We start from the raw sequence: 27,893 nt of genomic DNA on the forward strand, positions 1-27,893 counted from the left end.
GGTGCAGCGCTCATCCCCGGCCGAGGACGGGTGCGGGCAGGCGGCCACAGGACGAGGCGGAGGCGAAGCCCAAACCCTGCGAGTTGGAGGCTGAAGGAACGCCCCGGGAAGCCCGGACGCGTCCCGCAACCCAAGGCGCTCCTCCCTCCCGTGGGGGCGGGGGCTGCTCCCCGCTCGCTGCCCCCGGGAGCCGGAGCCCTGGGCGCTTCTCGTCACGGGAGGCGGCGGCCGGGGAAGGACGACAGCTCCTCTCCGAGGGAGACCCCTTGCCCTAGTCCCGGAGGAGTCCGCCCTTCAGGGGAAAGTGTCGCATCCCGGGGAAACCTTCTTCCTCCTCCTCCTTCTCCCCCTCCTCCTGGCGCTGGTGGCCCGGAAGGGAAGTCCTGCCCCTCCTCCTCATCCAGCTCCCAGGTGGCAGCAGCCATTCCCGTGCCGCCCTCTCCGCTGCCTCCCGCGGATCCGCTCCACCTGTAGCGCGGCCGCGGGGCGGGCAGAAGGCGAGTGCCCCCCGCCCTCTCGCTTCCCTCCGCCCGCCTTCCCTCCCGGGACACGGCCGCCGCTTCCTCCCGCTCCGGCTGCGGCCCTGACGTCGCTTCCTTCCAACATGGCGAGGGCAGGTTGTTGCTGCGGCCGCCGCCGCCGCTGCTGCTGCCGCCGGTGCTGATGGAGGCGGGCGCGGGCCGGGGGCGGCTCGGGGACTGACGGGCGCCGTCCGCGCACACACGCAGCAGGGGCGGGGGAGGAGAAGGGAGGAGAAGGTTTCGTCCTCCCTCAGCCGCGGGGTTTGGCTGTCGGCGCTGCCCGGGCCCACTCCAGCCTCCCCCGGGGGAGCGGCCGAGCGGGCGTCGGGGCGCCCTCCGAGGGAGCCCTTCCCTCCTGCCCGCCGCGGCCCCTGGCAGCGCTCCCGGCGGGAGCGGCCGGTGTCCTGCTCTCTCTTCCTCACCCCGCCCTCCGCCTCCTCCTCTTCTCGCGCCCATGTATGAAGGGAAGAAGACGAAAAACATGTTTCTGACCCGGGCCCTGGAGAAGATCCTGGCCGACAAGGAGGTGAAGAAGGCGCATCACTCCCAGCTGCGCAAAGCATGCGAGGTGGCCTTAGGTGAGGCGCAGCCCGGGCGGGAAGGGAAGGGGCGGCCAGAGGTCGGGGTGCGCTCCGGGGGCCGCTTTCCCTGTGTGTGTTTGTGTTGCGGGGGGGCTGTGGATCCTCTGGGGGGACGAGGCAGAGGGGGTGCCCGGCGGGGAAGGGTCAGGGGAAGTGAGGCTGCGGGCTGAGCCGTGGCACAGGTCTGCGTCGTGCTGCAGAGCCCCACAGGCCCCCGGCGGTGTGTGTGTGCTCTGGGCTGCGGGCGAGCATCGCCGGGAGCGGCCCCTCCGCACAGGGCCCCGCTCTGACAGCGGCGGCGAGGGCGCTGCAGCGCCCGGCGGGTCCTCCTCCTCCTCCTCCTCCTCCCCGCTCGCAGGATGAATAGGCAGAGAGGGAGCTGAGCTGAGCTGACCTGGAAGCAGACGGCCGGCGGAGAGGGAGCAGGTGACAGGCAGCGGTGGGGGAGGAGGGACGGGTGAGGAAGCGGGGGTGGCAGAGAGCAGAGACAATGACACCGGGCCACGTCTGGAGCTGGTGGCCCTTCGCAGCCGGAAAGAAGGCTAGAGAGGGAGAGGATGGTCCGGGAGATGTGCCAAGGAGAACCTTAACCGAGTCGTTCCTGGTGGAGAAACAACTGATGGGGAAGGGGGTTTCCTTCGTGCATGTCAGAGCTGGAGCGGCCACGGAAGATCACAAAATTGTTGGGGTTGGAAGGGACTTCTGGAGATCATCTAGTCCAGCCCCCCATGTTGTTGGATTCCCAAGAAGTGGGAACGTTTGCCCGCCTCGGGCCGAAGGAGGGGTATTGAGTTTGTAGTGCAGCTGTGTCAGCACCACCTTGTCTGGGAGCGTGAGGGAAGTACCAGTGCTGGATAGTACAAAGCACATGTACACATCCAATAACAGGCAGCGTAAAAGGCCAGCTTGGGCTTCACATTTCTGACATGACAATTACAGGCAGGGCTTGAACCTGTGTGGCAAAATATGGACATATTTACTGAAAGACTTCTGGAGAAAGACCTGGTTTATTTAAATAATACATAAATGGATTATGCCCCTCCCTTTCTGGTGTAATTGTTTCTGGGCTTGGAGATAATTATCTTGACTTTGTGCAGGAATAATGTTTGTTTAAATGGATTTGTTTGAGGAGATAACATGAAGCTGAAACTTGCTTGTTTTAAAAATGAATATAAGTAATTTCATGCTGGTTTTTTTTGTCATTCTATTAATTTGTCTTTTATAGTACTTTAAAAAAAACAACCAAAAAAGAACAATCCTCTTCTTGTTTTCTTTGTGTGTAAAAGAGCCTGACAGATCGAGGGCAGAAAGAACCGTAGTTCAACTATTTATTTCTTAAAAATTAAAATTGATCAGAAAGAGTTTTTCCCTTACATTTTTCACTTGTCACTAGAATAGTGACAACAGTAGTCTTATGATTTATGCAGGTGGGATTAAACTGGTAATCCTTTGGCTGTTCCGTTGACATGAGACTGTGCATTCAACTTAGAAATACAACAGAGAAACTTTTGGGTTTTTATTGTTAAACTAAATTTATATCCAGCCTGCATGTCATCCGTAGAATTAGACATTGATATTAATCTTGTGTTTCTGCTGTACTTTATTTCAGTAGCTTGATCTGTCTTAAGTATCATCCAGATCCCTCCAAGCATAGCTCCATCCAGTGTTTTACACAGATTATAAAACAAGCCCTCTAGACTGTACAGCCTGCATCTAATGTCTTGTAAACTGAGACCCCCAAGCACACATCCCAGTGATTTTTGTCCTACAGCTTCATTGAAACCTTTTCCTATGGATCTGATCGTGTGATTGGGGCCTTAATAGGAAAACAATATGATGTGGATATAAAAGCCACTGAAGCAGAAAAGAAGACATACAAGACTGTGTATATTATCTAAGTATATAGGAGGGCTTCATGAACTTGAAAAATATCAGACGTGATCTTAATTAACAGAGTCTTAGTGAAATAAACTTTTTTCAGTTGTGGCACAACAAAGTCTGGTTGGTGATTTTAAACGTAGTGTGGTCCATTGTCTGGTTTTGTGTGTGATAGACTCCTAATTCAGAAGTGGCAATATGTAACTCTTGAGTAGTGCTCATGTCTAGCTATAAAAAGCTTTTCAGAGGAAAGTAGGTATCATCCTTATTTCACATGTGGGGCAACTGGTTGTGAAAGCTGAGCTGAGATTTTCATAGCATTTCACAGTTTTGCAAGTAGGATGCACATGTTGTGCTCTGTCCATCTAACTCCTCATCTGTTGGAGACTCCTCTTCAACTGGACGCTTCTTTGCCACCTTAAGCAAGGAGTACAGACTTTTTATTCCTGAGAAATTGCTTTATTTTGGAGAGCAACAACATTAATGATAAAAAATTAGTAAAATAGTAATTTAAATTCAATTTGGTGTTAAATCTGGCAAAGTCTGACTTTACAGTTTTATTGGATTTTCTTTTTGTGGTTGTTAAATAAAAAGATAACTTTGAAAAATCATGGCAGTAATTACATATCTTCAAATCAACACCTTTTTTTTCAGTCTGAATATTTAGTTGATTGGTCTTCACTGAAATTATCTGATTAATACAAAACTCAGCCATTAAGGTCTTTTTTTTTTCCAATTGCATGTCTGTAGTAAAATGTTGCTTATTAGTAGTATGTCAGATATTCTAACTAGTAGTTGTTACTAATCCAGGCTCTTTTTTATTTCATTTTTTGAAATATTTTCTTTTTTTTCCTAAATCCACTATTTACATTGTCTGTATAAGATCCTGTTGAAGTATTTGAGAAACGAGCAAGCACTGACCAGAAATACGATATTCCTGTACAATAGGCAAACAAATTGCAGCTCTGCTTTTTAGACTGAGTATTTAAGAATATTTTATTTTAAGAATCTTTTTTTAAAGAATCTTTAATAATGTCCTTTTGTCATTTTTAATCTCCATATATTTTCTTATAAATCTGTGCTGTTGCACTTAATTGAGTTAAGATTATACATTGTTTATTTTTGGTTTACAAATTCTTAGATAAAAAAAAGCCTGCAACATCCCTGGTGTGTGTTACTGTGACAGTCTGACCTCTGAGCAGGTATTAAAATGAGATTCTTCTAGTATGACCATTTTTGTAGTCTATTAGAAGATAAGAAAGCAAAATATGAATTAAGTATTGCAACCTGAATTATAGATGTTCTTTGGCTTTTTAACAGGGATGAAATTAAGCCTGATACTTGTAGTATCCTGTGTTTGATGATTCACGAGATTGTGTCTGGATTAATACAGAACAGTGGACTCCGAGTTCAATGGTTTTTTTCGTGTAATGTTGTCCTTTCTGAAAGATATTCTCTCTGTGTAGAAAACATAACATTTCTTTAGTCACTTAATGTAATAGACCTAATTTAGAACTTCATATTGTTTATTTGCATAGCAACAACTCTTAATCTTGGTAAGGAATGAGTTTATCCTTAAAATTGTCCACTTGCAGAAAGCATTAGGCAGCAAGCTGTCAGCAGGATTAGATTTAAAAGCTGCTTTCCAGTGAGTTACCTCCACTGCTGTTTCTGTATTGGTTTTCAGGCATATTACAGTATAGGAAACTTTACTGTAAACACGTTGTGTTTGCATAATCCATGAAAGGTTTTGGAGGGCAAAAGATCCTCATCTGAACATAAAGTTTTTAGTAGACTGAACAAGACTTGCTCTAGTGCTTTGTGTCAGAATCTGGAGTGTGTATTTTTCTGCCTGGAAAGGTGATTTCATAGGACCAAGCTAAGCAAACCATAATCCTCCACTTGTATAAAAGCTGCTAATTCAACTACAAATTGGGAGTGAAGCAACTCTTCCATAAAACTCCAAACTTCAAGTAATGTAAAATGACGTGGATATGTACGTAGTACGTGCTTCAAAGAAAAGTGTGCAAGTGCTTCTTGGAGTTCTTGGAACTACGAACCAAAGAGGTCTGGAACTTAGTTTTGAAAGATTCTTTAGCACTCCTTTGGTTATTTTAGTCTGTCATGCAAGGATCCTGCTGGATGATGTAGGTCTCATGCAGTGTGAAAGTAACAGCTCTGTTCAGTTTGTGCTGCCATTACGTGCACGTGTAGGAAGATGAGGCAGCAGGATATAATTAAGCAGTGGATCTTAGATTTTGTGAAAACAGGTAACATTTGGAGTAGGACTTACCCAGGGGTGGGAAGATTCATCTACATCCTTACCTGCACAGATTTGTAAATGACCTGGGAAAGTCTCACCTACATACATGTTTCTGTCTCTCTTTTTACCCTTTTACTAGATCCTAGTTTCGTCGTCTTGTGTCCTTCACATATACATATGATCATGTATATTAGAATAAGTTAGGTTAACAGTCAGTACTGAAGTGCATCTGTGTGTTGGAAATGCTGGGTGCATTGGAAAATACCTTCCTAAACTATGATGGACAGGTAAAAATACATTTCGAAGACCATTATCATGTTACTGCACTGAAATTAATTTTATTGGAGAAGTTGAGGATGAGTGTAATTTGGATAGTGATGCTCTTCCAGGAATAGTAATTTGGATAGTGATGCTATTCCTACCCAGGAAGGTAGGCTGCCTTCCCATCTTTCGTGAGAACTAATTGTCCTTTTTTAGAATCCAAAGGTCAGAATTTTTGATGTCTTTGCTGAATACAAAGAGGTCTGTACCATTGTCTGTTGTCTGCATGTGCTAAGGGCATGTATTTTCACAATATATGTCACTATTGTCCATAGAAAATTTATTTTCTGGTTGTAATTGTTCTTCTGAAACATTTATCTTTAAGTAAGCAAGGAGGATAAATGGACACTTCTTGCTAGTAAAACCCAAGATGTATATTTAAAAAAAAACAACCAAACCCCTAAAAGTTACAGCTGCCATTCCCTCCTCTTGCTTGCTTTGCTAAGCTTGGGGTTTAACTAGCAGGCTTTCAGTCTCATCTACTGTTGCAAAGATTTAAAACTTGACTTGGTAACAGTAAGTTTGGGTGGCCCCATAAACTGCTTTCCAGGTTGCCTTCTGCGTTTGATGTGTAAGGTACTGTTTATGTAGAATTTATGGGGCTAATTTAAGAAAAGTTGTGTATAGTGGGAATTTTTATTGTTTAAAATGCAATCAGATCTTGGCTATACAGAATGGTAATGCTGATGAGCTTCTTCGAGATAGGGGATGGTTGGCAGCGTGCATGTAAGAACGCATTTGTAGAAAACAAGGTGGATTGTATCTGGGTTGGAAAAATGTTAATGGATAATGAGTATCAAATACTTGGTTTTTGTCTTGGAAGATAAAAATGGTATTTCTTTCAGGTGTAACTTTGACTTCATTCTGAAATATGTGTTCGGTTAGAGCCTTTGGTATTTTGAATTTTAGCATCGATTTTCACTATCTTTTAAAATTTAATTTTGAAAGACTTCAACATATCTTTGTGACACAGGACAGCTTTTAAATACCTCTGTTCTGCTGCATATTTTAGAGCTCCAACTGGAATGTTGAAGCTTAAAATGAGAAGTTGTTGCTTTGTGACCAGAATGCATCTCTTTCTTCTAAGAACTATCTTTGCTGTTTCATGGGGTTTTGTTCTTGCTCATTTTTCTTTCTGCACACTTCCAGTGTATTACTGCTGTAATTGTCATCTTTTAATTTCTTCCCTTAGTTCTTGTCTCCAGTTAACCACTGTGTCATTCATTCAGGATGTCAACAGTGTCCGTTCTTGTGAGTCTTCTTCACATATAGTTGAAAAAAAAATTAGCTTGACTGTTGACATCAGGTGAACATTCCAGACCTCTTCTGGAATCCTTCAGGGAACAACTGGTATTGAGATAGTATTTTGATACCTTGTTAAATATGTTCACTTGTGTAGTTTTCAGGAAGGATTGTCACATGGGTGTTCACAGAGAGGGAGCATCAGCCAGTGTTATTCTAGTCAGTCTCTCTTCCCTGTTCTTGGCAAACATCCTAGCTAAAATCATGGACTTATAAAGAGCTAGATGAGGAAGGCTTGTCTTTTTGGGGGGCACCCAGCTGTCAGTTTGGGTGTTTTATTGGTGTTGATACTTTTATTGGGTTGTTGATTAGTCTGCATTTTAAACAAAAGCAGCGAGGAAGTGAGACCAGCGAACTTGTACATGACTCTCATTCAATTCTGTAACAGCCAGCCCTAAATTGGTGAATTGAGTGGGCAGGGAAAAGGAGTTTCCCGTTTTCTGCATCCAGACGAAAGCTTTCCTGTGTGACGTGTAAATTCGTGGTTTGCAGAAAGAAAATACTTTGGTCTAGGAAAGACAGCTACTGTCAGTAGAGCATCATAGGCTGAAGGGACTTGGGAAACACAGCTCTGCGGAATTCAAGAAAGGAGGGGAGGTACCAAGCAGACAGAGTTGAGTAAGAGGTGTGATAATTTTTATTTGTTAAAGAAGGCAGAACTCTATTGTGTGTGTCTGAAAGCCGAAAATAATGTGTTATAGCTGTGTTAGTCGGATGCATACAGACCAAGCTACACATTCTGTGTGTAGCTTAGTTAATCTGTGGTTCATTTCCATAAGTAAAATAGTAAAAGAAACTATAGGTTACTCTTAGGCAAACCAGACCTTTAAGAAAATCACATACATACCAAAAGTCTCCAAACAATCAGGGAAAACATAAAATGCTTCTGTGGGACTTCATAGAAAGATGATATTGTACAAGGATAATTGAACAAATGGTATGTAGTGTTCCTATGAAAAACATCTAATGTCAGAATCTAAAATTAAGAAAATAAACAAAACCCCAAACCAAATAAACAACACCTAGCCTATATATTTTATAGATATCTTCATGGAACACAGGAAAATGTTAAATAAAAATCTGTTTTGAGGGGTAAGGCATTGATGATACTTGTTATATGATACTCTCCATTTTGAGCATAGATGTAAAGAGATGCTAAAAATAGGCTGTGAAGATCCGAGAGTTTGAAATATCTGGCACAATTCTCTTATTGATTTCTAATCAATCATAGGATGCCAAGACAATTCCAAAGGACTGGAAGACATCAGCTACTGTGCCAGCATTGTTACAAGTATGAATAGAAATTACTTATGTAATTTCTTGTGTATTGGCCTAATGTTGATCCCAGGCAAAGAGGTGGAGTGACTGATACATGATATGAGTGAGAACAAAATTGATAGTCAACAAAGTATTGAGAAAGATTAAAGAAAAAAAAAAAGGCAGGCCCTCTACAGTTTTGAGTTTTTCCAGCACATTTTAGTCTTCTGTAAACCCTGCATTCTTCGGTGATGAGTAACAGTAAAAATTGCCAAACTGTTAAAAAAAGACTTGATAAAATTTCATTTGAATTGATAAATACTGACAAATTTGATGTGGGATTTTTGTTTGGTTTGGTTTGGTTTTGGTTTTGTTTTCCTTCCCCTTTCTTCATGTTGCTTCTTTCCAGTCCACACTTGGTCTTAGCTTTTAGGAATTCTTCTTGGTGTTGGAGATTTTGCTTGGTTTCCTTCAGGAGTTTCTGGGCTTGGTGTTGCTGGCTGTTTTTCTTTAATTTAAAGTTTTAAATTTTATTTTTAGTGCGGATGTATTAGTAGATGATGAAATTTCAGTTGGGAAGCTGGAGTTCTTAAAAGAACTTGAAGCCTTGAGGATGCTGAGCTCTTAGTACAATGCTGTAGTCAAGAGCAATGTGGAAGCTTGGGTAGGGAATGTGGAGCTTATAATACTAACTCTACCTGATACAGCTTATAGCTGTTTTATCATGCATGGGTGGGTTTTTTGGTTTTTTGTCTGAGCTTTTTATTTTAGAACTGTATACATGCTTTAATAGCAGAACTAAATTATTTCCAAACCCAAGAGTGTCTTTTAATAAGACATTTAGATCATGATTGGTCTGGACATTTTTTTTTTCTCTTTTGAAGTGATTTTAGTTCAGAATGTTTCATTTCTTTCCTCTCCCTGCATTCCTGGTACTCTATCTATCATGTATACTCATGGGGTACCAGATTGCACAGTTATTGATGTTATGCTATTTAATACTTGTTTTTGTTCAAATGGATCATATCTGCTCTCCTGTGCTCTTCAGTCTTCTTCATTTCATGCTTTTCTTATGTCAGAAGAATTATATTTTAAAGATAATTGAAAATACTCACCATTGAGATAAATGGGTTTATTCAAGCTCTCTTTTCTGCCTACTCAAAGGGAGATAGGTTTCAAAAAAATGATCCATTAATAATATGAATTCTGCATGTACTGTCTTTAGCACTTGCTGTTCTAATAATCTTGAACAGGTTTTGTAATGTTATTCCTTCTTTTCATTTAGAAATAAAAATGTAATTAGGTTTGTAAATATTTCATGTCAAGAGATTTTAGCCAGTGTTGGATACAGGAGCGTTTTACTGCTTTTTTTTTTTCATCTTGAAGTACATGTGTGACTCCTGAATGTCAGTTAGCATTGCACTTAGTTGTTAGGAATGTTTGAATGACCAGCATGCTTCAATATTGCACTGTGCAGCTTTGCAGTTTGAGATACTAGGGAGGAGATATTTTTAGACTTTGAAATTGAGATAAAAATATTGAGGTTTACTGAAGATGTTAAATAGCATTTTATACTACAGGGCTTGTATATAATGAGGTACACTCTCAGAGTTTCAAATCTGTAAATTAAAAATAAGTAATGTGCCACTGGTGTGATTTCTTCGGTAGCTTCCTATCATGTTTTAATTTTAGTAATGTGCTAAAAATTAACACAGATATTTGCACAAAACAGTGTACTTTTGATGCAGGTTGTAAGCATAAACTAATGGGAGTGCCCTTTCAAATGAAGATTTTTTTTTTTTTTCAAAAGTATGGTTCTGTTGCATGTAAAACTAACACCTCTACATGCCTGGCAAGTGACCTTGCAGGTGCTAACAGTGTGTAGAAAGGTCTGGGTGTTACTGTTGCATGGACTGAGCAGCTGGCATAAAATCACTGGGCTTTTTCTGCAACTCAGGAAAGCTGGAAAATGCAGCCTTAACTTGGCTTGCTTCATTTGGCTAATGACTGTGATGTTTGCAAGAATGCTGTACTGGATCCTGTGTGGTGTATGGGGAAATAGATAGGAATAAACTAACCTCTGGTTTCATTATTTTGAAATGGAAACAGAGCTTTATAACCTTAAGTAAAATTGTTGGAACAGGACAGCTGCAGCATTTGCATGAAAGTTTGAAAGCTGGATAAAGACCGCCTAAGTGTCTGAGACGTATGATTAAAATTTTCTTCACCTGCAGCGAAATGAGACACTTAGATGTTTTCCACTTGCGATTTAAGACATGGCACTTTATTTTGTGTGATTATGTGTGCATAATTATGCATATAAATAGATCTCGAATGCCTAGAAATTTTGCTGTAAAGAGAACTAGTTTTCTTTAAAATTGTACCTAACACTGTGGGGAAAACAGATTGTGGTGGTCAACAATGTTTGAGAAGCTTCAGGTTTGTATCTTACGTGCAGAAAAGAAGACAAGAGGAGCTAAGTTTGACCTCCATCCCTGAGTCCTGCTCAAAACCAAATCTGCATTCAAATTATTAACAGTCTTTTACATTGAAGGAAGAGCGGTACTTGGACCATTTTATCCTTGTTCACCGCCTTATCACATGAAAGCAGAAGCTACTGTCTGCCTGGTTGCTGCTGTCCAGGGTTTCAGTGATGAACTTGAGGCAGGTGACAGGTTCTTTGGCTGACTGTTGTTGTTTATAACAGCTTTTATTTAACCGCATATCCTAAAATGCTCTTAAAGAACAAGTAGAAGAGGCACAATCTCAATGCAGTAGAAAGTATAAGTACTTCCCATTAAATAGAAATTATATTGTTAAAGCAAATAAATTTTTTCATAATAGTTTATTATGAACTATGGATCCAGTGGATCCAGTAAATATGGAACTGAATGCCTTAAATTCTTCACACTTTGGTAAGCAGTGGTAAAAGAAGCACTTAGTAGCACAGTTTGCAGCATGGATGGAGTTAACAATATTGTGTAGTGGTGATCTTGCCTTCCACTTGTCTTCTTATTGGCATGTGAGAAAAGAAAGATTAGTTGTCACATGAGTAGTTGTCTTAATTTATGTGGTCTAAACTTTTCTCAAAAAATTTCATGGATGTAAATAAAGGAACAAGGAGAATTAGTGTTTCGTTGTATTAATAATCTAATGCATATGTGCTGTATTGACAGCAGCCACACTGGAGATTTCAAAGTACTTCAGTACTCATATTATTAGTTCTTTTGTTCTTTCAAGAATCTTAATCTGAGCTGCTTTCTATATCAGAATTTAATGGAGAAATTAGGACTTTAGTGATCACCTTGAAAGCTTCATTTGAAACATCTCACATCAGGACTTCAGATTTAAAGTTTGAACTTTCTATTACAAATACAAACTTTTGTGTGGGTGAAAATTACAAATTTGATATGGTTGTAACCTTTTTGAGGGGCATACCATAGACATGAAAATAAACTTAAGTCCATGCTTCTTTGTTATCCTTTCTTTTTCCGCTGTCAAATATAACTTGATGAATTTTATAGACACGCATTAAATTGTGGTCTGCCTATCTTCTTGTAGCTGGAAAAGATAATGATTGTCTTACAATTCCAAGCTACAGCAGGAGGGAGGTGGCTTAATGCTCTTGTAATTAGTAGTATAATTCCATGTATAGACTTACATGTGACCTTTAAAGTTTTAGTACTTGAAATGGATAAGAGTCTTGCAGTGTCATGTATTTTGTTGATTTTGAAGTTACTGCAGTGAGCAGGCTACTTAATGGGCATATGTTGGGGGTTTTTTGCCATTTCTCAAGGTATTATGGACTTAAAAGTATCCTGTATTTAAGTCTGAAACAAAACTTAGTAATTTCCAACTTTTAAATTGCCTTTTAAACTACCCATTTACAAATGGGGGAAAAAACGTACTCATCTACAGCAAGGATGGAGGTTAAAAATAAAGTGTAGATTTTTCCTCATATACGAAGGGATCTTTTAAATTGATTCTAACTGTTCTTAGAACTTAACACTGCACAAGATCTTACTGTCCTTGGTTGTGTCTTGTCTTTGACAAACCAGAGTTCTGATTGCTTGACAGAAAGGTGAATGGAAACCTCATAGACCTTGAAAATGTTATAGCAAATGCTTGTTCCTTTCATAAGGAAGATAATCAAAAAGCATAAATGTTCATGCTTTTTGCAGGATGTGGGGAGGGTTACTACCCATAGTTTGATCAGTTTTAACTCCGGATTTTATTAAAAAATATTCTAGCAGCTAAAATAAATACCTACTTTGAGATAAATATGCTCATATGGCTGGCTTAGAATAATCATATGCCAGGATTTCTTTTATTCCATGAGTCTGTTCTGTATGTATACTACACCTGTTTAATATGTTGTATGCTTGTGTTTATGGAGGGCACAGCAGAGGTGTAATTACTTTTCTTACCCTGAGTAAACTGTGAAACTTGTATATAATAGTAATGTGTGGTTATACTTCAAAAATATATGGAATAAGGATGCATCATCACTGCTATGCATGTGTGCTTACTCCTGAAAAATAATTTTTAAAGAAAAAAACAGGAATGTTTGAAGGATCATGTTACATGACAAAATGTTACTGAAGAGGTGGGCTGTGTGAAGAGGGGATGTGTAGCTTTTGTTTGTACTGCCAAACGATCCAGAAACAAGACTGAAAAACATAATGCCAGTCTTGTTCTGCAGCAGCAGCCTGTCCTTGCCAGAATAAATACAAAGCATTAGTAAAACATTTATTTCAGTCTTCGGTTGTCACCAACCAAGCAAATGGGCAAATAGAGCATAGTAGAAAATAACAGAGAAGTGTCAAGAAATAGTTTCATCAATAGGTAACTACATCAAAAAGAAATGTATGCTTGCTAGTATATGAATGGCAGAAGTCTTTAAAAATGGTCAGCCGAGAAAGTGTCAGTAATTTTAAGATGTGGATGCTGTCTTAACAGGCCAGGAATGAGTAGGGATAATTTATGGAAAAGTCTTAATTACAGAGCATTGATTATGTAGGTATGAATGTTTAATTTGCTGTACTTGATAGAAAGCTTAGTCATGGTAGGTAAATAAATTCAGCTGCATTGACAGGTAACATTCAGTTAAGATGTATTGAACAGGTCTTGAGTCCTTCTAGAGCAGAACCCAGGAATTGGTTTAAGATGCAGCAATTGAAGAACTGATAGCATTCTCTGTAATAGAATTCTCATCATTATGTGCTCAAACATAGTCTCAAATTCAGCTTCATAGCTGTCCTGAAAAAAACTCACTGAAGTCCATATTTTATTTCAAAAGGAGTGATAGAAGATTGAGGACATTTTGAAAGGGCCAAAATGCTTAGAGCTGATTTTCGTCATGTGTTTGTTGACAGTTAGTGTATATCGGGTATCGATAAAAGCTCGTGAAAAGTTTGCGATAAAGCAGGTGTGAACAAATAGCAAAGAAAGCACACCCACATCTGTTCTTGTAAATTATAATAGCGTCTCAAAAGTGTGTGGGGAATATAAAAGTATTGAAGAAGGCCAAAATATATAATTAACTTTTCTGTTGTTTATGGAAGCTGAGGAAGTTTCCCACAGAGGAATTAAAAGAAACAAATCAGGATAAAAAAATCCCAATTTGAAGTTGAAACTAAAGTTCCTATTAACTTGTTAGTATTAGGAGTTTTTAAAGGGTCTAAAATCTAAAATTACTGAACTGTTTAATGGAGCTTGAATTTAATACGTTTTAAATTTCATGGCTTGCCAGTAAAGGAATGGGAGACTAGAGTCAGTGTTTTGGGGTTTTTTTTCTTTTAAAAAAAGTGCCAAGGGTATAAGGGATGAAGAAATCTTGAGAACTTCAGCCTTGCAAATCTGAATTGTAGCAAACTGATCGAGAACGCAATGGGTGTGTGTACTTTGGTGAGGCAGAATCAGTGCAAACTTTGCGGAGGGGAAACTTGCCATCCCAAATCTGCAAGGCAGAGTTGATCTGTGTATAGGGAAGTGTAATGTAAGCCAGTTTTACAGTAAACCTCAGCCAGGTTGCTTACCCAAGGTTTCTGAAGGTACATAGCTGTCAAGGATTACATGAACTGCTTTTCCTGCAGAGAGGTATTTCAGTTCTCTAGAGGTTTGTGGTGGTTTGGGGTGAATGGTGAGGTGACAAAACAAAATACTTAACAGAGTACAAACAACCTGCTAAAGCCAGCAGCTGTGCAGTTCTGACCACATGAAATGGCTCTAGTGGAGTATTGTTAAAGGCAAACTGACCCATGTGAGTGGAGGAGGAAACTGGTATAAATTGCACAAGCATGGACTCTTACAGACTTTTTTATCTGTAGTGGTGGGGTGTGCAGCATTTGAATTACTGTGAATGATTCAGTCAGAATATTGATTCTTTTGTCAAAAAGACAAATACGAAAACAATAGAGAAAAAAAATTGAACTGTTAACACCACTTTATAAAGATATCATGTGTTCCATCTGCAGTTCTGCTCTCTGCTGCTCCTGAGAGACAGTGGTCTTAGAAATGATGCATTGGAAGTCAGCAAGGATGGAATGATTTCCAGAAGTGACCGAACAGACTATGCTTCTTGCTCCCTGGAGGGGAAAAATGAGAAAGATGCATATAAAGGAAGTTTTTAAGATTGCAAGTGGTATAGACATGAGAAGAGAATAATTGATTGTAATTTCTCATAATGTAGATCCAGAGATCCTGTAAAGAACCCAGCTTATTTAAGTAAAGCAAAAAAATGCTCTTTCCAGCAGCTTGTAATTACATTCATACCAAAAGTTAAAATTGTTTGAAAAGTGATTAAATGAAAATTTAACAAGGGTTGTCAAACCTGAGGAACAGTCTCTGTGCAGGAAGAGTATAAGCCACAGATGGCTAAATGCTGGTAGGAGGGAACTATTGCAGCATTCTTGCCCTGCTTTTATAGTCTGCATTTACTTAAGCATATGCTGTTGGCCACTCATGAAAGCAAAATGCAGGCTAGATATCAAGGGTTTAAGAAAAATCTTCTGTTCTTGTACCTTTTTTCCAATACAGTCTAATGTTTTGAGATTTTATTTCTGTGTTTATTCCCCAGTTGCTAAAGTTTCCACTAACTATATTTAAAAATCTGGGATAGGGATGCTCCATTTCTGTTAGCATCTTTGGACACGGATCTGCTTATGTGTTTCATGAAACATTCATTGTCTGTCAAGCTTAATTAGTTACCTTCATTCCTCATTTGAAATTATTTTTCACTTTGTGGTGAAATAGCTTTTGAACTGGGTGTTCAAAACTATATATTTTTTATGTTTATTTATGTATTAAAATGTATGTTTAGCTAAAAAAGAAAAAGACATTTTTGTTCTTAACTAAATGGACTAGAGCTACTGCATACAAATCCCTGTCTTATGACGTGAAATGGTGATTGAAAATACTGTTGTTCTGGGAATGGCATCATGAACTGAAGATACAGTAACTCTAGAATTAAACTTTGCATGTAGGTGTAAAAAGCTGTGTTGTATCTGAAGCAGGAAGAACAGAATGCTTGTATAACACAAGGAGAGCTCAACTGTTGCAAAATATAGGGTGGCTTGATTTTTCCAGTTTATATTTGGTTAGGCCTTAAAATTTTGATTCATGAAGAGCCCAAGTACTTAAGTGAAAATAGTCTTTGTTTCTTTGAGTTTCTGTCATAATTTATGTAAATGCAGTGCTTTATGTATACAACTGTAATACTGTTGTTAAAATATGTGAGTATTGGTGCCGAGGAAAAATTTAGAAACTGGCTGTGTGACTTAAATTCATGTTATCTGTCACTTCTGTTACTAAGTTGTTAATTCCCTTATTAGAGCATAAACTCTTGAAACAGGATTCACTTAGAGTAAGATGCCTGAGGTTAGGGGCCTTTATATGTGTCTAATTTCTGGTATTCCATGATTATTGATCAGCTCTGTGCTGGCTTTGGAGAATGCTTGGGCAAGTCCTGAAGCACACCTCCTGGTCCATCTGCTGCACAGCTTCCTCAGCTCCTAATTGCATTGACGACTTGCATTTGCAGGAGGTCGGGCAGATGGCATGCGTGGAACACACAGGGACAAACATCATATATATCAAGCTGAATCTTGGCTTGAATGAGACATTTTGTGTTTCTAAATGTAGGTTCTGTTGAATGTTTAGATACTTTTTTAGCTGTAAATGCAAACAATTACAAATGGTAAATTAAACTTTAAGAGTTTCTGAGATACTTAAGAGACTTGTTTCTGTTAAGCCTTCTATTCATCACATTGTTTGACTGCAAGTGAGTGTGGAGAAATTTCTCACTTATGGGAACGGATATGGTGGAAGAATCCAGCAACTGTATTGCAGAGGGCTGAGATAATTTCTTTCTATCAGGTCTTTGATTTTTTTTTTTTTTTTATTATTATTTTTTTATTTTTTAGTTAGACTGCTCATGCTTGCCTGCTTTGAACTTAAAGGTCAAACTTAAAGATGATCTTCAGAGAGAAGCTCATTGTGTCCCTTCAGATGACTTACAAATCACAGGATTTTGTTCTGGATATGTTTCACTTCAGATAAGCTTTTTCAGGCAGATGGAAATGAATTGATTCAAAATGCTTTCCCTATTTCAAATGTAATCTTATGTCTGCAAAATTTGTTTCTGTTTCTGACATATATGTATTTTCTTTTTTTTTTTCCCCTCCCTGAAACTTATACATTTCCAAGCAGAGTATGAGGGATGTGCTTGAGCTTCTGACCTTAAAAATGAGGGAGGAGAAGGACGGGAAGCCCAACTTGATATTAAAAGGCACAACATGCATTACTACAAACTTACTTTCTTTGTAAGGCACGATACTACATTTCTTTCATATCTGATAGTTTTCACCAGAAATGTCATACATAATCAGCTATGTTGCTTAAAGTTTGCAGCAGAAGAACTCAGAGGGCAACATATCAAGCTGCTGTGGCAAATCAAGAGCTACTGATGATTCACCTTCTCTAGAACTAGGCAAATATATTTCACAATCTTAAACAACAGAGCTAATGGTTTCTGTGTGGCTTTGAGGAAGCGCAAACCCACCAGGATTAGAGAGTGTGTGCAGTCCTGCTCTTGCATGCAGTGCTGCAAACCACAATTCTGCTGACTGGAGCAAATATTGAATCAAGTGAACTAATGAACATTTGAGAGAATTGATAGGAGGATTGAGTGTATTGAGTCTCTCTGCAATACATGCTATTGAGAATATCTGTCCTGGTTTTCCACTCTATTTTCTCTTTGATGAATATGCTGAGAAACTAATATACTCCATCAGTTGACTCAGGTAAACAAGAGTGGAGGTGAGTCTGTCATCTTGCATGAACTATTCTAGAGAGACTACAGAAGTTGTGTATTATTTCAGACCATTAAATTGCATCATCCTTCAAGCTTAACCTTGCCCCCCTCCCTTAAATTTGAAACTTAATTCAATTACTAGATTCACAACTCTTTTTGGGGGAGTTACAGGTATTTGCAGGAATTCACTCATACAGAGTACTTTGTATATAAATATAAGCTTGACTTCTCTCAAGAATTATGCTGATTATAATCCCTCTGTTATGGAATTTATAATTGGTAGTTAGTTTCTTTTACCTTGCTACGAGTTAGTTAGATGGCAATTATGATTCTGTGCAAGAATATTTGAAAAATCGATTACTGAGGCAGAGAAGTTGTTTTTTCTGGTGTTTTTTTGTTTTGTCTCCGAAGACTTGCAGTGCTTTTCTTAGTCCAGCGTGTTGGTATTTTCATGAGAGACATTGGTAAGAATCCTTTTTTATACTGAACTGTATACTGTTGCACTGAGTTGGTGAAATGGCTTTTTCTGTAAAATATAGTTATCTGAACCTGAATAATTGTAGTATATCCTTTGATCAAACTCTGGTAGGGGATCTGTCTTATTTTGGTTGTTTCTCTGCAGTATTTTGTCCTCTTATATTCTTTAGTAAAGAAATTAATTATCCCCCTCAACACAGTTTCTCATGTTTCCATTGAATTTAATTTTCTATTCTTTCTATAATTCCAGTCCTTTATAAATTAACGAACCATATTTCCCTAGCAGCAGTAGTAATACTGGCTAAAGCATTTGTTTTCTTATTAGTTTTCTTCTCCATCCTGCCCTTAGCCACATGGCAAAAACAGCTGAAGGAACTGATACATGCTGGTTTTGCTTTGGTTTGGTTTTGAAGTCCTTTAAAATTTAAGGTAAAAACTTTAACATTTACCTTCTTAATCCAGTGTTACTTTGTTACTTTTGAACTGGTAAAGTCCCTCTGCAATTTTATAGCAGGCATGCACGGACAGTTGTACTGGCTTACTGTAATTCAGATTGATAATGCAGTCAGGAGGAAAGAGATGTTAAGTAGCAAAAAAGTTTTTGCTGTTTAGCAAGTTAACATTGTAAGTTTTTCTCGCTGAATAGTCGTCCTTTGTTCTGAGTAGTGGTTGCCTCATCTGTCTGCACAGCTTATGTATGCTACCTACTTTCTTTAAGCAGCAAAAGTTACAAGAAAAGGAATAAAAATAACTGAGTGGAGTTAAATTTATGCTATTTTCACAATGTGCTACCTGCCTCCATGTGGATAGCTGTTGCTGGGGTTGTAGCCTCTAGAATCAGAATTTATGCAACTCACAAGTATTTTAATGTGTGACATGAGAAAGAAGGGTCAGAAAAAACATACACATTGTGAAAATGAAGAGGAATATACAGCTACAGACTTCCCGACCCTTTCACGATAAAGAAACATTATTGTCCTTGCAAAACTTACTTCACTTAAAAAAAAAAAAAGTAACGCTGATGAAACATAGTGGGTAAACTTCATAGGGTTTTGCAGTATATTTATTCCAGCATACTTTTAGGCATCCAGCGCAATGAGCAATTCTGTTCCAGCTCTTCTTTCCCAAAACATGATGCACACGTGGCAACTCAGGACCATGTAAGTCTACAGGGAGTTGAAAGAGCTCACTGACCCAATGAAAACTGAATTTGTCAAGCTATTAAAGCTTGGTGCTTTGGTAGTGATTGTATAAGGAGTGTGCAAATAAGCACAGACAGATGTGGTGTAGGAGGCAACCACTTTTTTTTGGAGGTCACCCTCAGACTGGATTAAAGCACATTGAAAAACTATATCTCTAAGCAAGATCCTGTCTGTAATCTGGTTATGTCAGTGTGTATTTGGTGTATATTAATGCACCTTTTCAGCAACTTGTGCCATGAGTTCTGGACTTGAAACTGATATACAAAGGCAGGAGGAGGAGGCTGGAACAAGGTATTTGAAAGGTGTGCTGTGCTTGATTAAAATAAATGTACATGGCTGTCCTCTTCTCATAGCTGTGTTTAAAGATGTAAATAAAGGGTCTCTTTCCGTTCTTTGATTTTGATCTAAGAAAAGACAAAAGTTTGGATACTGCTGAGAGTTTGCTGTAGATTTAATAAGGGATAGGGACCCATATAATATTGAGGGGAAGCAGAGGAATTTACTGCTGCAGAAAATGAGCTTTTCAGCCATGTGTTAGAATATAAATGCTACTAATAATGACTACAATTCAGTTATCCTTGGTAATGTGTGACCTCCTCCTCTTCTCAAGTAGTCAGTGAAGCAACTGACAGTAGTCTCAACTTGGTTTAGCAAATAGAAAGATTACAGAAAATCCAGTTATAAAGACCCACTGGATTGAATTATTCTGAATTAATTTTAAATAGAATGAAGCCACTAGAGTAGTTTCTGCTTTTCTGTAGATTTGCCAGTGATTTGTTATTTGAAAATGTCACATTTAATAAGCTGAAGGAGCAGGTACTAAGGCTGACTGAATCAAGACAGGTTGTGCATTCAGGTTTCTGAAATTATACCAGAATTGTATATTCCTGAATGCTGTATTGTGAGCAGGGCTGGGGACAAGCTGTAGTTCTGTATGAGTGTCTAAAAAGGGCTGAGGAGAAAATGGAGAATAGGTGAGAAGATTGCTTCACAGATAAAAAACCCATCAGACATATTATCTTTTGAATTGCAGATATAAAATTAGAGAAAGACTTCCAACAGGATTTGCTGCAAACCTTTACCTTAGCAGAAAATATGGCATGGGAAGTAACAACATAAAATGTTCCTTTATTGTATTAGCACTTTCTTCAGAGGACCAGTGTCATCTAAGGTTTAAGCGTTTCACTTGTACAAAGTTTGTTTTTGTGACTTTTGAGTTTTTACCTTGTGTGTATGTACACATAAATATTTTTCTATGTGCTTCAAAGGTTGCTACTCCATGTTTTTCAAAGACAATGAGGTATGACTTGGCATTTCAGTTGAGTAGAGGGTTCAGTAGAGCACAGCGAAGAGAGTTTACACAGATTTTCATCAAAAGTTATCAGACTCAAAATGTAATTGCTGTTTGTTTGGAATGCTGCTGCTTAAATAGCGTGTTTAATCTGCTTCCTTAGTTACTCCTTGAATACCTGTAAACATGAAGAAGCAATAGTATAATATGTTGGAATGGAAAGCAAGTTGAAGTGTTCAAATATACTCTTTAAGATTCTTTTGTTTGTCTGTACAAAAATTATTTCCTACTATATAAATGCTAAGTGAAGACCCCAGCAGCAATTTTCTTAAATCTGCACAGATCTTTGCTCTTTTCTGTCCATGTACCATAGCTATGCGAGCTGTAATTTTGCAGACAGAGTAAACAAGCTATAATGGAAGGTTAATTGGCCCCAGCAAATACCAACAGTCATACAAACGTGTAAATAATCTGTAGATGAAGGCCTGTGCTAAAGCCTGGGCTCAGGAATTTTGTGGGAGAAGAAACACTCATGGTATTCTACAATGGGAAGAATGTATACAGGTAAAATTCACACTTTGATGCTATATGTGCTTGCACTTGCATCTGTATTTCTAGTCCCTACGTTCAAGAGGATTTGAGGGAAGGGAGAAGAGATCTCTCTGCATCCTGGAAGGCATGATGGAGGAAGCTGTTTACAGGATTTACAGGGAGACATAGTGCTATCATATGTATCTTGGGAATTCCATGTAAGGAGCAATTTCATCTTTCATAAGGAGTGGTTTCTTTTGCAGGCTACCCAAAATACTGATTGTTTCAGTACTGTCTTCCTATAATGAACTTGCATGCACTACTAGCAGTTTGAGGCAGGTCAACCTGATTTGATAATCTAGGGGAATTACAGTATTGTACTAAACTGTTTAATTATTCTGTGGTGATCTGAGATCCCAGCGAGGCTTATTAGAAAGCTTTCATTTTTTTGTCTTGTTTGCTATTTGCATACACTGATATGGTTTACTATTGAAAAGGGATGTGTTAAAATTATTGAAAGTTAATTATATTGCTATAGGTAAAAAAGAAATGAGAGAGGAAAGTACCATAATCTGAGTTTGCTAGTTACTCTTCTCTATACATCTTCAGCATGAGAAAACTTATGGAAGCTGGAGTAGTTCAGAAGCAGTGAGGTGAAGGCAAAGAAAATCCCTGTGTGTGTTCTGGATACTGTGTGTGTCTTGGCAAATCTTCAGCTGTGTGGAAGAGCTGTAAGCAGTTTAGTTGTTAGGAACAATGTTTGGGTAAAAGCAAGTGCTAAATTTGCAGCATGTGTTTTTACATAAACTTGCCGTTTTTTCTTAGATGTACTGACTTGGCAGAAGCTGCCCCCAGAGATCATCTCTGGATTGTTATTGTCTGAATGCAATGGACTTTGAGTTAAAAATGGCTGGATGCTTCTCCAGTTCTGTTGTTGAGTCTCCTTAGACATGATTATTTTAGTTTTTTTCTGAAGTCTGCTAGTGGCTTTCAGGTGTTAATGCTTCCTTACTTTAGCTGAATAGGCAAGAGACTTTTTGACACTGCTTGAAGTTAACAGATATCTGGAAAAAAACAAGTGTCAGGTATTTATTTAGAAATATATTCTAATAACCTGTTTGGGGGAGAACTTAGCATGATATGCTTAGAATTTTATCTCACTGAGGGAGAAATTGTTTTGTGGACTTCTTTTATTCCTATGAAGTTTACATGGCTTTACTAGTGTGAGTTCCAGTTTGGTAAATTTTTGTAATTAAACTGTTACCATATGTGTAATAACCTTATTACATAGTTGGGAATGTAGTTAATTAAAGTTCTCTTCAAATAAAGGGTGAATTTCTAGTTTTATGTAACTTAGTGAGCACAAGTACCTTTAGACTACTATGTCTTTGAGGATTTCCAGATGCCTTGACATGGAGGAGGACAGTGTCAGTATTGTTAATGATGAAAACTTGGGGTTTTTTAATCTCTTGGTTGCCAAATATTTTGTGTGATGTTGGAGGCAGTCACTAGAATACTTGGGTGAAAGAATGCAAAGTCAATTTCAAGCAAAGCTTTTAATGTTATAATATAATTTCACTCTTTTTTAAAGTACAGATAACAATATAATTTTAATTATTACTATCTTTGCATGTTCCTTGGATCTCATCCACTGGCTTTGGCTTGAAAGAATTTAATTCAGATTGGTTCCTTCTCACAGTACTCTTCTATGGTATAAGTTGTGTGAACTCCAAACATTGATTGGTTTCCTTGAAGTATTGCAGCCTGTGCTGCTTAGGCTGGTGCTACCTTCTGATTACCAGGATGGTTACAGTTCTTTAAAATGCCAGTGCTTACTGGTTTGAATTCATTATATATTTAATACTTGTTTGTTTGTTTTCAGTTGTAATATTGTTGTGATTTTTTTAGTCATCTGCGTACATTTTTTGCCTTTTTTTTTTTTAATACCAAGTGGAAGAGTATCTTCTTCTGTCTCTCCTCCAGTGAGCAGAGGAGCACATGGATTCATTTTGGGTGTTATTTTTATGAGGTAATTCTTTTTTCCCGTGAGAATGTAGAGTGTTTTCTATTCCAAAATATTTACTTTCAGTTAAGTAAATAAACTTTTACTCTCATGTTTATGGTGAATATTAGGCTTCAGATATGCAGATCCTTGTAGAATTGAGACTTATGTATGTGCTTCTCTGGCAGGGAATGCCAGTTGTTTAGAGTACAGTATTGAGGGAACATATGTTCAAATTTGAACATATATTCATTTTTGAATACTATTCTGATGCAAGAATGGAAAAATTTAATGAGAGATATGTAATAAATGCTTGTAAGTGTGGGGGTTTTCCTAGCATGGTATTTTGTAATGAATTTGTATTTTTCCATTTTATGGTAAATGGTTTGCATTTTTCCCAATAGCAAATTCCATAAGAATTCTCTTTCCTGTAATCTGATGTACAATTTGATGTTGATATTGTAGAATCTGTGTAGCTTTCCTAAAGGTAACAATTCAGTTATCCCTTACTTGATGAGAGTGTTATCCTTGACTTCTGCCAAAGTATAACTGTGAGATATTTATACTTTACATGGTATGACAGCATATTTAGGTAATCAGAAGAAATATTACCTAAAGACAGCCTGGAAGAGAGGGTTCCCTTCAGATACAGTGGGATGTTGGCAAAGGAACCAATGGAATAATCCAGTCATAAGCAAATTTCAAATGGGAATTAGAGATATCCTTCAGTGTAGTTAAGTTTTAAATGATGCTTTGAATTGAATTGGGGAGGGGGGTAAACAGTGAATTAGATCTAAGTTGGAGTTTGTTTCATGTTATAGACTGGTATTGCCCACAGCAGTGACTTGACCTCCTTGACCCTTGCAGATGAAGTCTTACCACTATCTTTACAGAGAGATTTGTTAATTTTATAGTTACAAATGAGACTAGCTGGTTATAAGGTGTTAAAGGAAAAAGGAGAAAACTGCAAACTAGTTGGGTTTTATTTTATACAAAAATGATGAGCAGTCTGAAGAGGGTAAGGAAAAACTTTCAAATTATGTACTGAAAAAGTGAATTAAAGCTGGAGAGGTGAGAAAAGTATTATGGATACCTGTTGTAGTGGTTTACCTCGGGCCAGCAGCTAAGCTCCATGAAACCGCTTACAAAAAACTCTGGGTTGAGATAAAGACAGGTCAATAAGCAAAAAAAAAAAAAGAAAAAAAAAAGACGGGGTGGAGTAAAAGAAAAAGGCAGTAGCTCACCACCAGGTGACCAATGCCCAGCCAGTATCCATGCAGCAACAGGCAAACTATACACGCACACACACACACACACACACAAAATTTGGCATGAAATATTCCTCTGGTCAGTTGGGGTCAGCTGTCCCGACTGTGTCCCTTCCGAACAACTTGTGCGCCCTCAGCCTGCTCACTGGTGGGGTGGGATGAGAAACTAAAAAAGGCCTTGACTCTTCTTTAAGCACTGCTCAGCGGTAACTAAAACATCCCTGAGTTGTCAACAGTGTTACCAGCACAAATCCAAAACACAGCACCATATAACCTACTGTGAAGAAGATGAGCTCTGACCAAGCCAAAACCAACAACAAAGGTCTTCCACGTTTTCAGAGATTTCTTTGAAATTATGATGGTCTGTAGAAGTGTAGATGAAATGGAAAATTATGTTGAAACTGTTGTACATGACTCATTTCACCTGTTTGGTGAAACGGTTGCTGCATACCATTGTAAAACTGCAAAATAATGCATCTCTTTGATCAGCTCTAGCTTCTCTGTGCAAAAGCCACATAGATTTCCATTAGTTCTGTGATAGAGATCTATAAAGACGTGGTCTTCTGCAGCTGTGTGTGAATGTGAGAGTTCAGGAGGGATTTATTGTGTCATTTCTGGTGCACTTTATTTGAAAGTACTAAATACTAGTACAATTAGTTCCATTTTAGGATACGTAATCCTTTTAATTCCCTATAATAATCTGAGCTGTTTTCCATAGTAATTCTGTGTTTATGTCACAGATAATACAGAGGAAGACTCGGAAAGCTGTAGTCCTTTTCTACAGTCTTATTCCCCTGTTTCAGCATTTTACATCCTCTTTTCCTTTTCCTTCCCAAAACCAATGGTGATGTTGAGATAAGCATTTCCAGCTCTTGGATCCTCTCTGTTGTGGTTTTGATTGTGTGTTTGGGGAGAGGGAGAGCAAAACAAGGAAGTAGCCTGTTTTTTCAAGCCTGATGTCTTCTTTCTCTAGCTGATTTTTAGTTTTGCAGGGATTACTTTTTCCCATTTAAAAGATTGTATCAGTTCCATTTTATTTGTCTTTAACAGATTATTTATCTAGTGTGAAAATTGTTAGTTACCTTTGTTATAATCTGTTTTTCTGCTGATAATGCTTCTTGAATTTTTGTATGCTTACTACTAGATGTGGTTGTTACATGACCATGAAATTGTACTGTGATTAACTTGTGTTTTGGTGTGGAGGGCAGTCACACAGTGAAGGATATTAGGTTTTCTCTATTCTCAAGAGTAAAAGTAAGGTTCAAGTCTGATCTCTACCTCATTCATAGAAATAGTATCATATCATGTGCTTATCTGCCATTAAAAATATTTTGGCCTTCTAAAAATAATTGATGTCAACTACTATAAGAACCTTTCTTTTTATTTAACAAAGGTTACAAAATCTGTACTTTCACATTAATAGGTTTAGGCAATGCTGCTTGAAAGAGTAGTAACATTTAATTAGATTGACAGTTACATGAGCTTTTTACTTCTGCTCAGTTTTGTGGGTTTAGTTGGAAACTTTAAACTTGGAAGCCATTCCGTTGTCTCTGTTGCTTGGTAATGTTTGTTGGACAGACTTCAGAGCATCTCAGGGAGCAGAGTTCCTGGGTGTGAATGCTAAGGTGGAAGGTAAAATTATGGGAGGTATGAAGATGCTGGAGGGAGGAAAAGAGTTTGTTCTCCTTCCTGTTGGTCAGGAATTTGTCTTCAAGCAAGTAAGTGGATTGAATGTTATAACGTGGGAGGAAGGCGTACTTTCCTAAAGCATTGCTGACTATTAGGTTATTGTTGTTATTATTGTTACTTATTGAGGAATACTGAATGTCTGGAATATGGAATTATTTTCATGTTTCGAACAATCCTGGGTAACGTGCATTTGAACAACCTCTGGACTAGCTGTTTCTGGGATGAACCACTGACCTGCTAACCTGGGGCTTACTGAGGGTAAACCTGAACATCAGCCATATCAGAAATAAGATGTAGATTTTAGGTTGTTGTGTATTCATTTTGCTCACATTTCTTGATGTTGGGCAAGTCTATGAGTAAACATATTTGTTGCTCGTGATTTGTGATAAAATGCCAAACTTGAGAACCTGTGTTAGGTAAGTGAATTAGTGTGACTGTGTGAAATGGTAAATGAGGGACAGGAAGTGTGCTTTTGCTGCATGGGAACTTAGTTAGAAATATGAAATTGGTGTGAGTTTTATCAGAATCAGTCCATGCCACTAGTTTAAAGCTTATACACAAAAATCAAAGCGAGGTGTTGTGTTTAGTTGATTATGGTTTTGCATGTTTGAGCAGGCTTTGGTGTTAGAACAGACTTCCTGAGATAATTTCTTATAACACACATACCTATATATATCCATCCATTCTTGATCCTGTATATTTTAAGAATGTATTCCTACAATATTGGAAAACTAGGCATTATGAAATTCCCTATGATTTAACCATGCAAAATTACTAGAGCATACAGACAAGACTACTTTTGAAATCAAAGATATTTCCTAAAATTAGTTTCAGTAACTTAAGATTATGTTGAAAATACACTGTAAAACAATTACTTGAAGTGTTTGTCAAAAGCGTTAAAGTCTTAGTCCTTCTGTTTTAATGTATTTTAAAATAGTATGAAATAGAGGCACTACAAACTTTTCCTCCCCCTTAGTCATTACTGTGGTATCTAAAACTGTTTAAAACCAAATATGATAACTGGTCATTAAGGTTTCATAGAAGAACCAGCAGTGGTGGATTGTTTGTTTCGGGGGGGTTTTTCTGTATAATCAGTGCCTTTTTTTTCTGTATATGCCTCATTTAACAAGCAGTGTGTACTTCATATCTTTTATAGATAAATTAGTAGTTCTAATAATGTTTTAGTTTGCCTTGTTATTTCTATGTATGTGAGCTGTGAAAAGAGTTTTCCATGTCTTGGCAGAAACATTCCAGGGATGTGGTGTTTAGCTGTCATGAACTGATGCAAATTTAAGCATTCAGTTTTGAATATAGATTTGTAAAGTAATTTTGATACAGTTTGCTATCAATGCAGGTGAAGAGTAGAAGTACTTAAGAAACTGCTTGTAAACATGTATTTTCTGTTGTATACTAATCCTGGTTTCAAATGTTTGCCTAAATAGTTTTGCTTTCCAGACATTTTCAGTTATTTAATTTTATATTTGTTGTTATGACACCGTTTCTATAACTATGCCTTTGTTTCATTTTACAGAGGAAATAAAGGCTGAAACTGAAAAGCAAAGGTATGTGATAGTTCATTGTATTAAGTGATAGTGCTTTTAGCATGTTAAAATGTGTACCATACTTATTCTGCAGTGGGAATACAGGCTTTCTCTGAAAAGTATTTTTAACATATTTTGGATGGCTGGTAGTATCTGGAAATGTGCAAATAGTGCTGTTTATGTGACTGGCTGTTCTGGTGCAAGGCACAGGGCTTGGGACTAGCTTCAGAAAACAGAGAGAGCAGGCTGATACTGTCTGGCCAGGGAATGTAGGAAATAAGAATCAAGATTGGAAAAGGTCTTCGTGGGTGGCATAGAAGTTTCTTTCTTTATATTGATTGGTGGAGGAGCCTTGAAGCGAGTTTGGAGAAGGGGGAAAGAGCCTGGAATGCAGATAAAAGACTTGAACTGTGAGTGAGCAAGGGGAGGAGATAGGGATGAGGAAGTTGGAATGAG

General features: G+C 38.3%; 1 protein-coding gene across 2 annotated transcripts in view; it reads left to right on the forward strand.

Annotated features, from left to right (window-relative positions):
* The first annotated feature begins 245 nt into the window (after positions 1–245).
* The window catches only part of ARFGEF1 (ADP ribosylation factor guanine nucleotide exchange factor 1), a 98,689-nt gene continuing 71,041 nt past the window's right edge, over positions 246–27,893 (forward strand). Inside the window, exons 1-2 of one of the 2 annotated variants that reach the window (XM_064651363.1) lie at positions 246–1,099; positions 27,428–27,458. In XM_064651363.1, coding sequence (XP_064507433.1) covers positions 976–1,099; positions 27,428–27,458 — 155 coding nt within the window. In that variant the 5' untranslated portion in view covers positions 246–975. The remainder of the gene's footprint in view (positions 1,100–27,427; positions 27,459–27,893) is intronic. The other variant, XM_064651369.1, reaches the window with a different exon arrangement.

This window comes from Pseudopipra pipra, chromosome 1 (genome assembly GCF_036250125.1).
Source record: "Pseudopipra pipra isolate bDixPip1 chromosome 1, bDixPip1.hap1, whole genome shotgun sequence".
Taxonomy (NCBI): domain Eukaryota; kingdom Metazoa; phylum Chordata; class Aves; order Passeriformes; family Pipridae; genus Pseudopipra; species Pseudopipra pipra.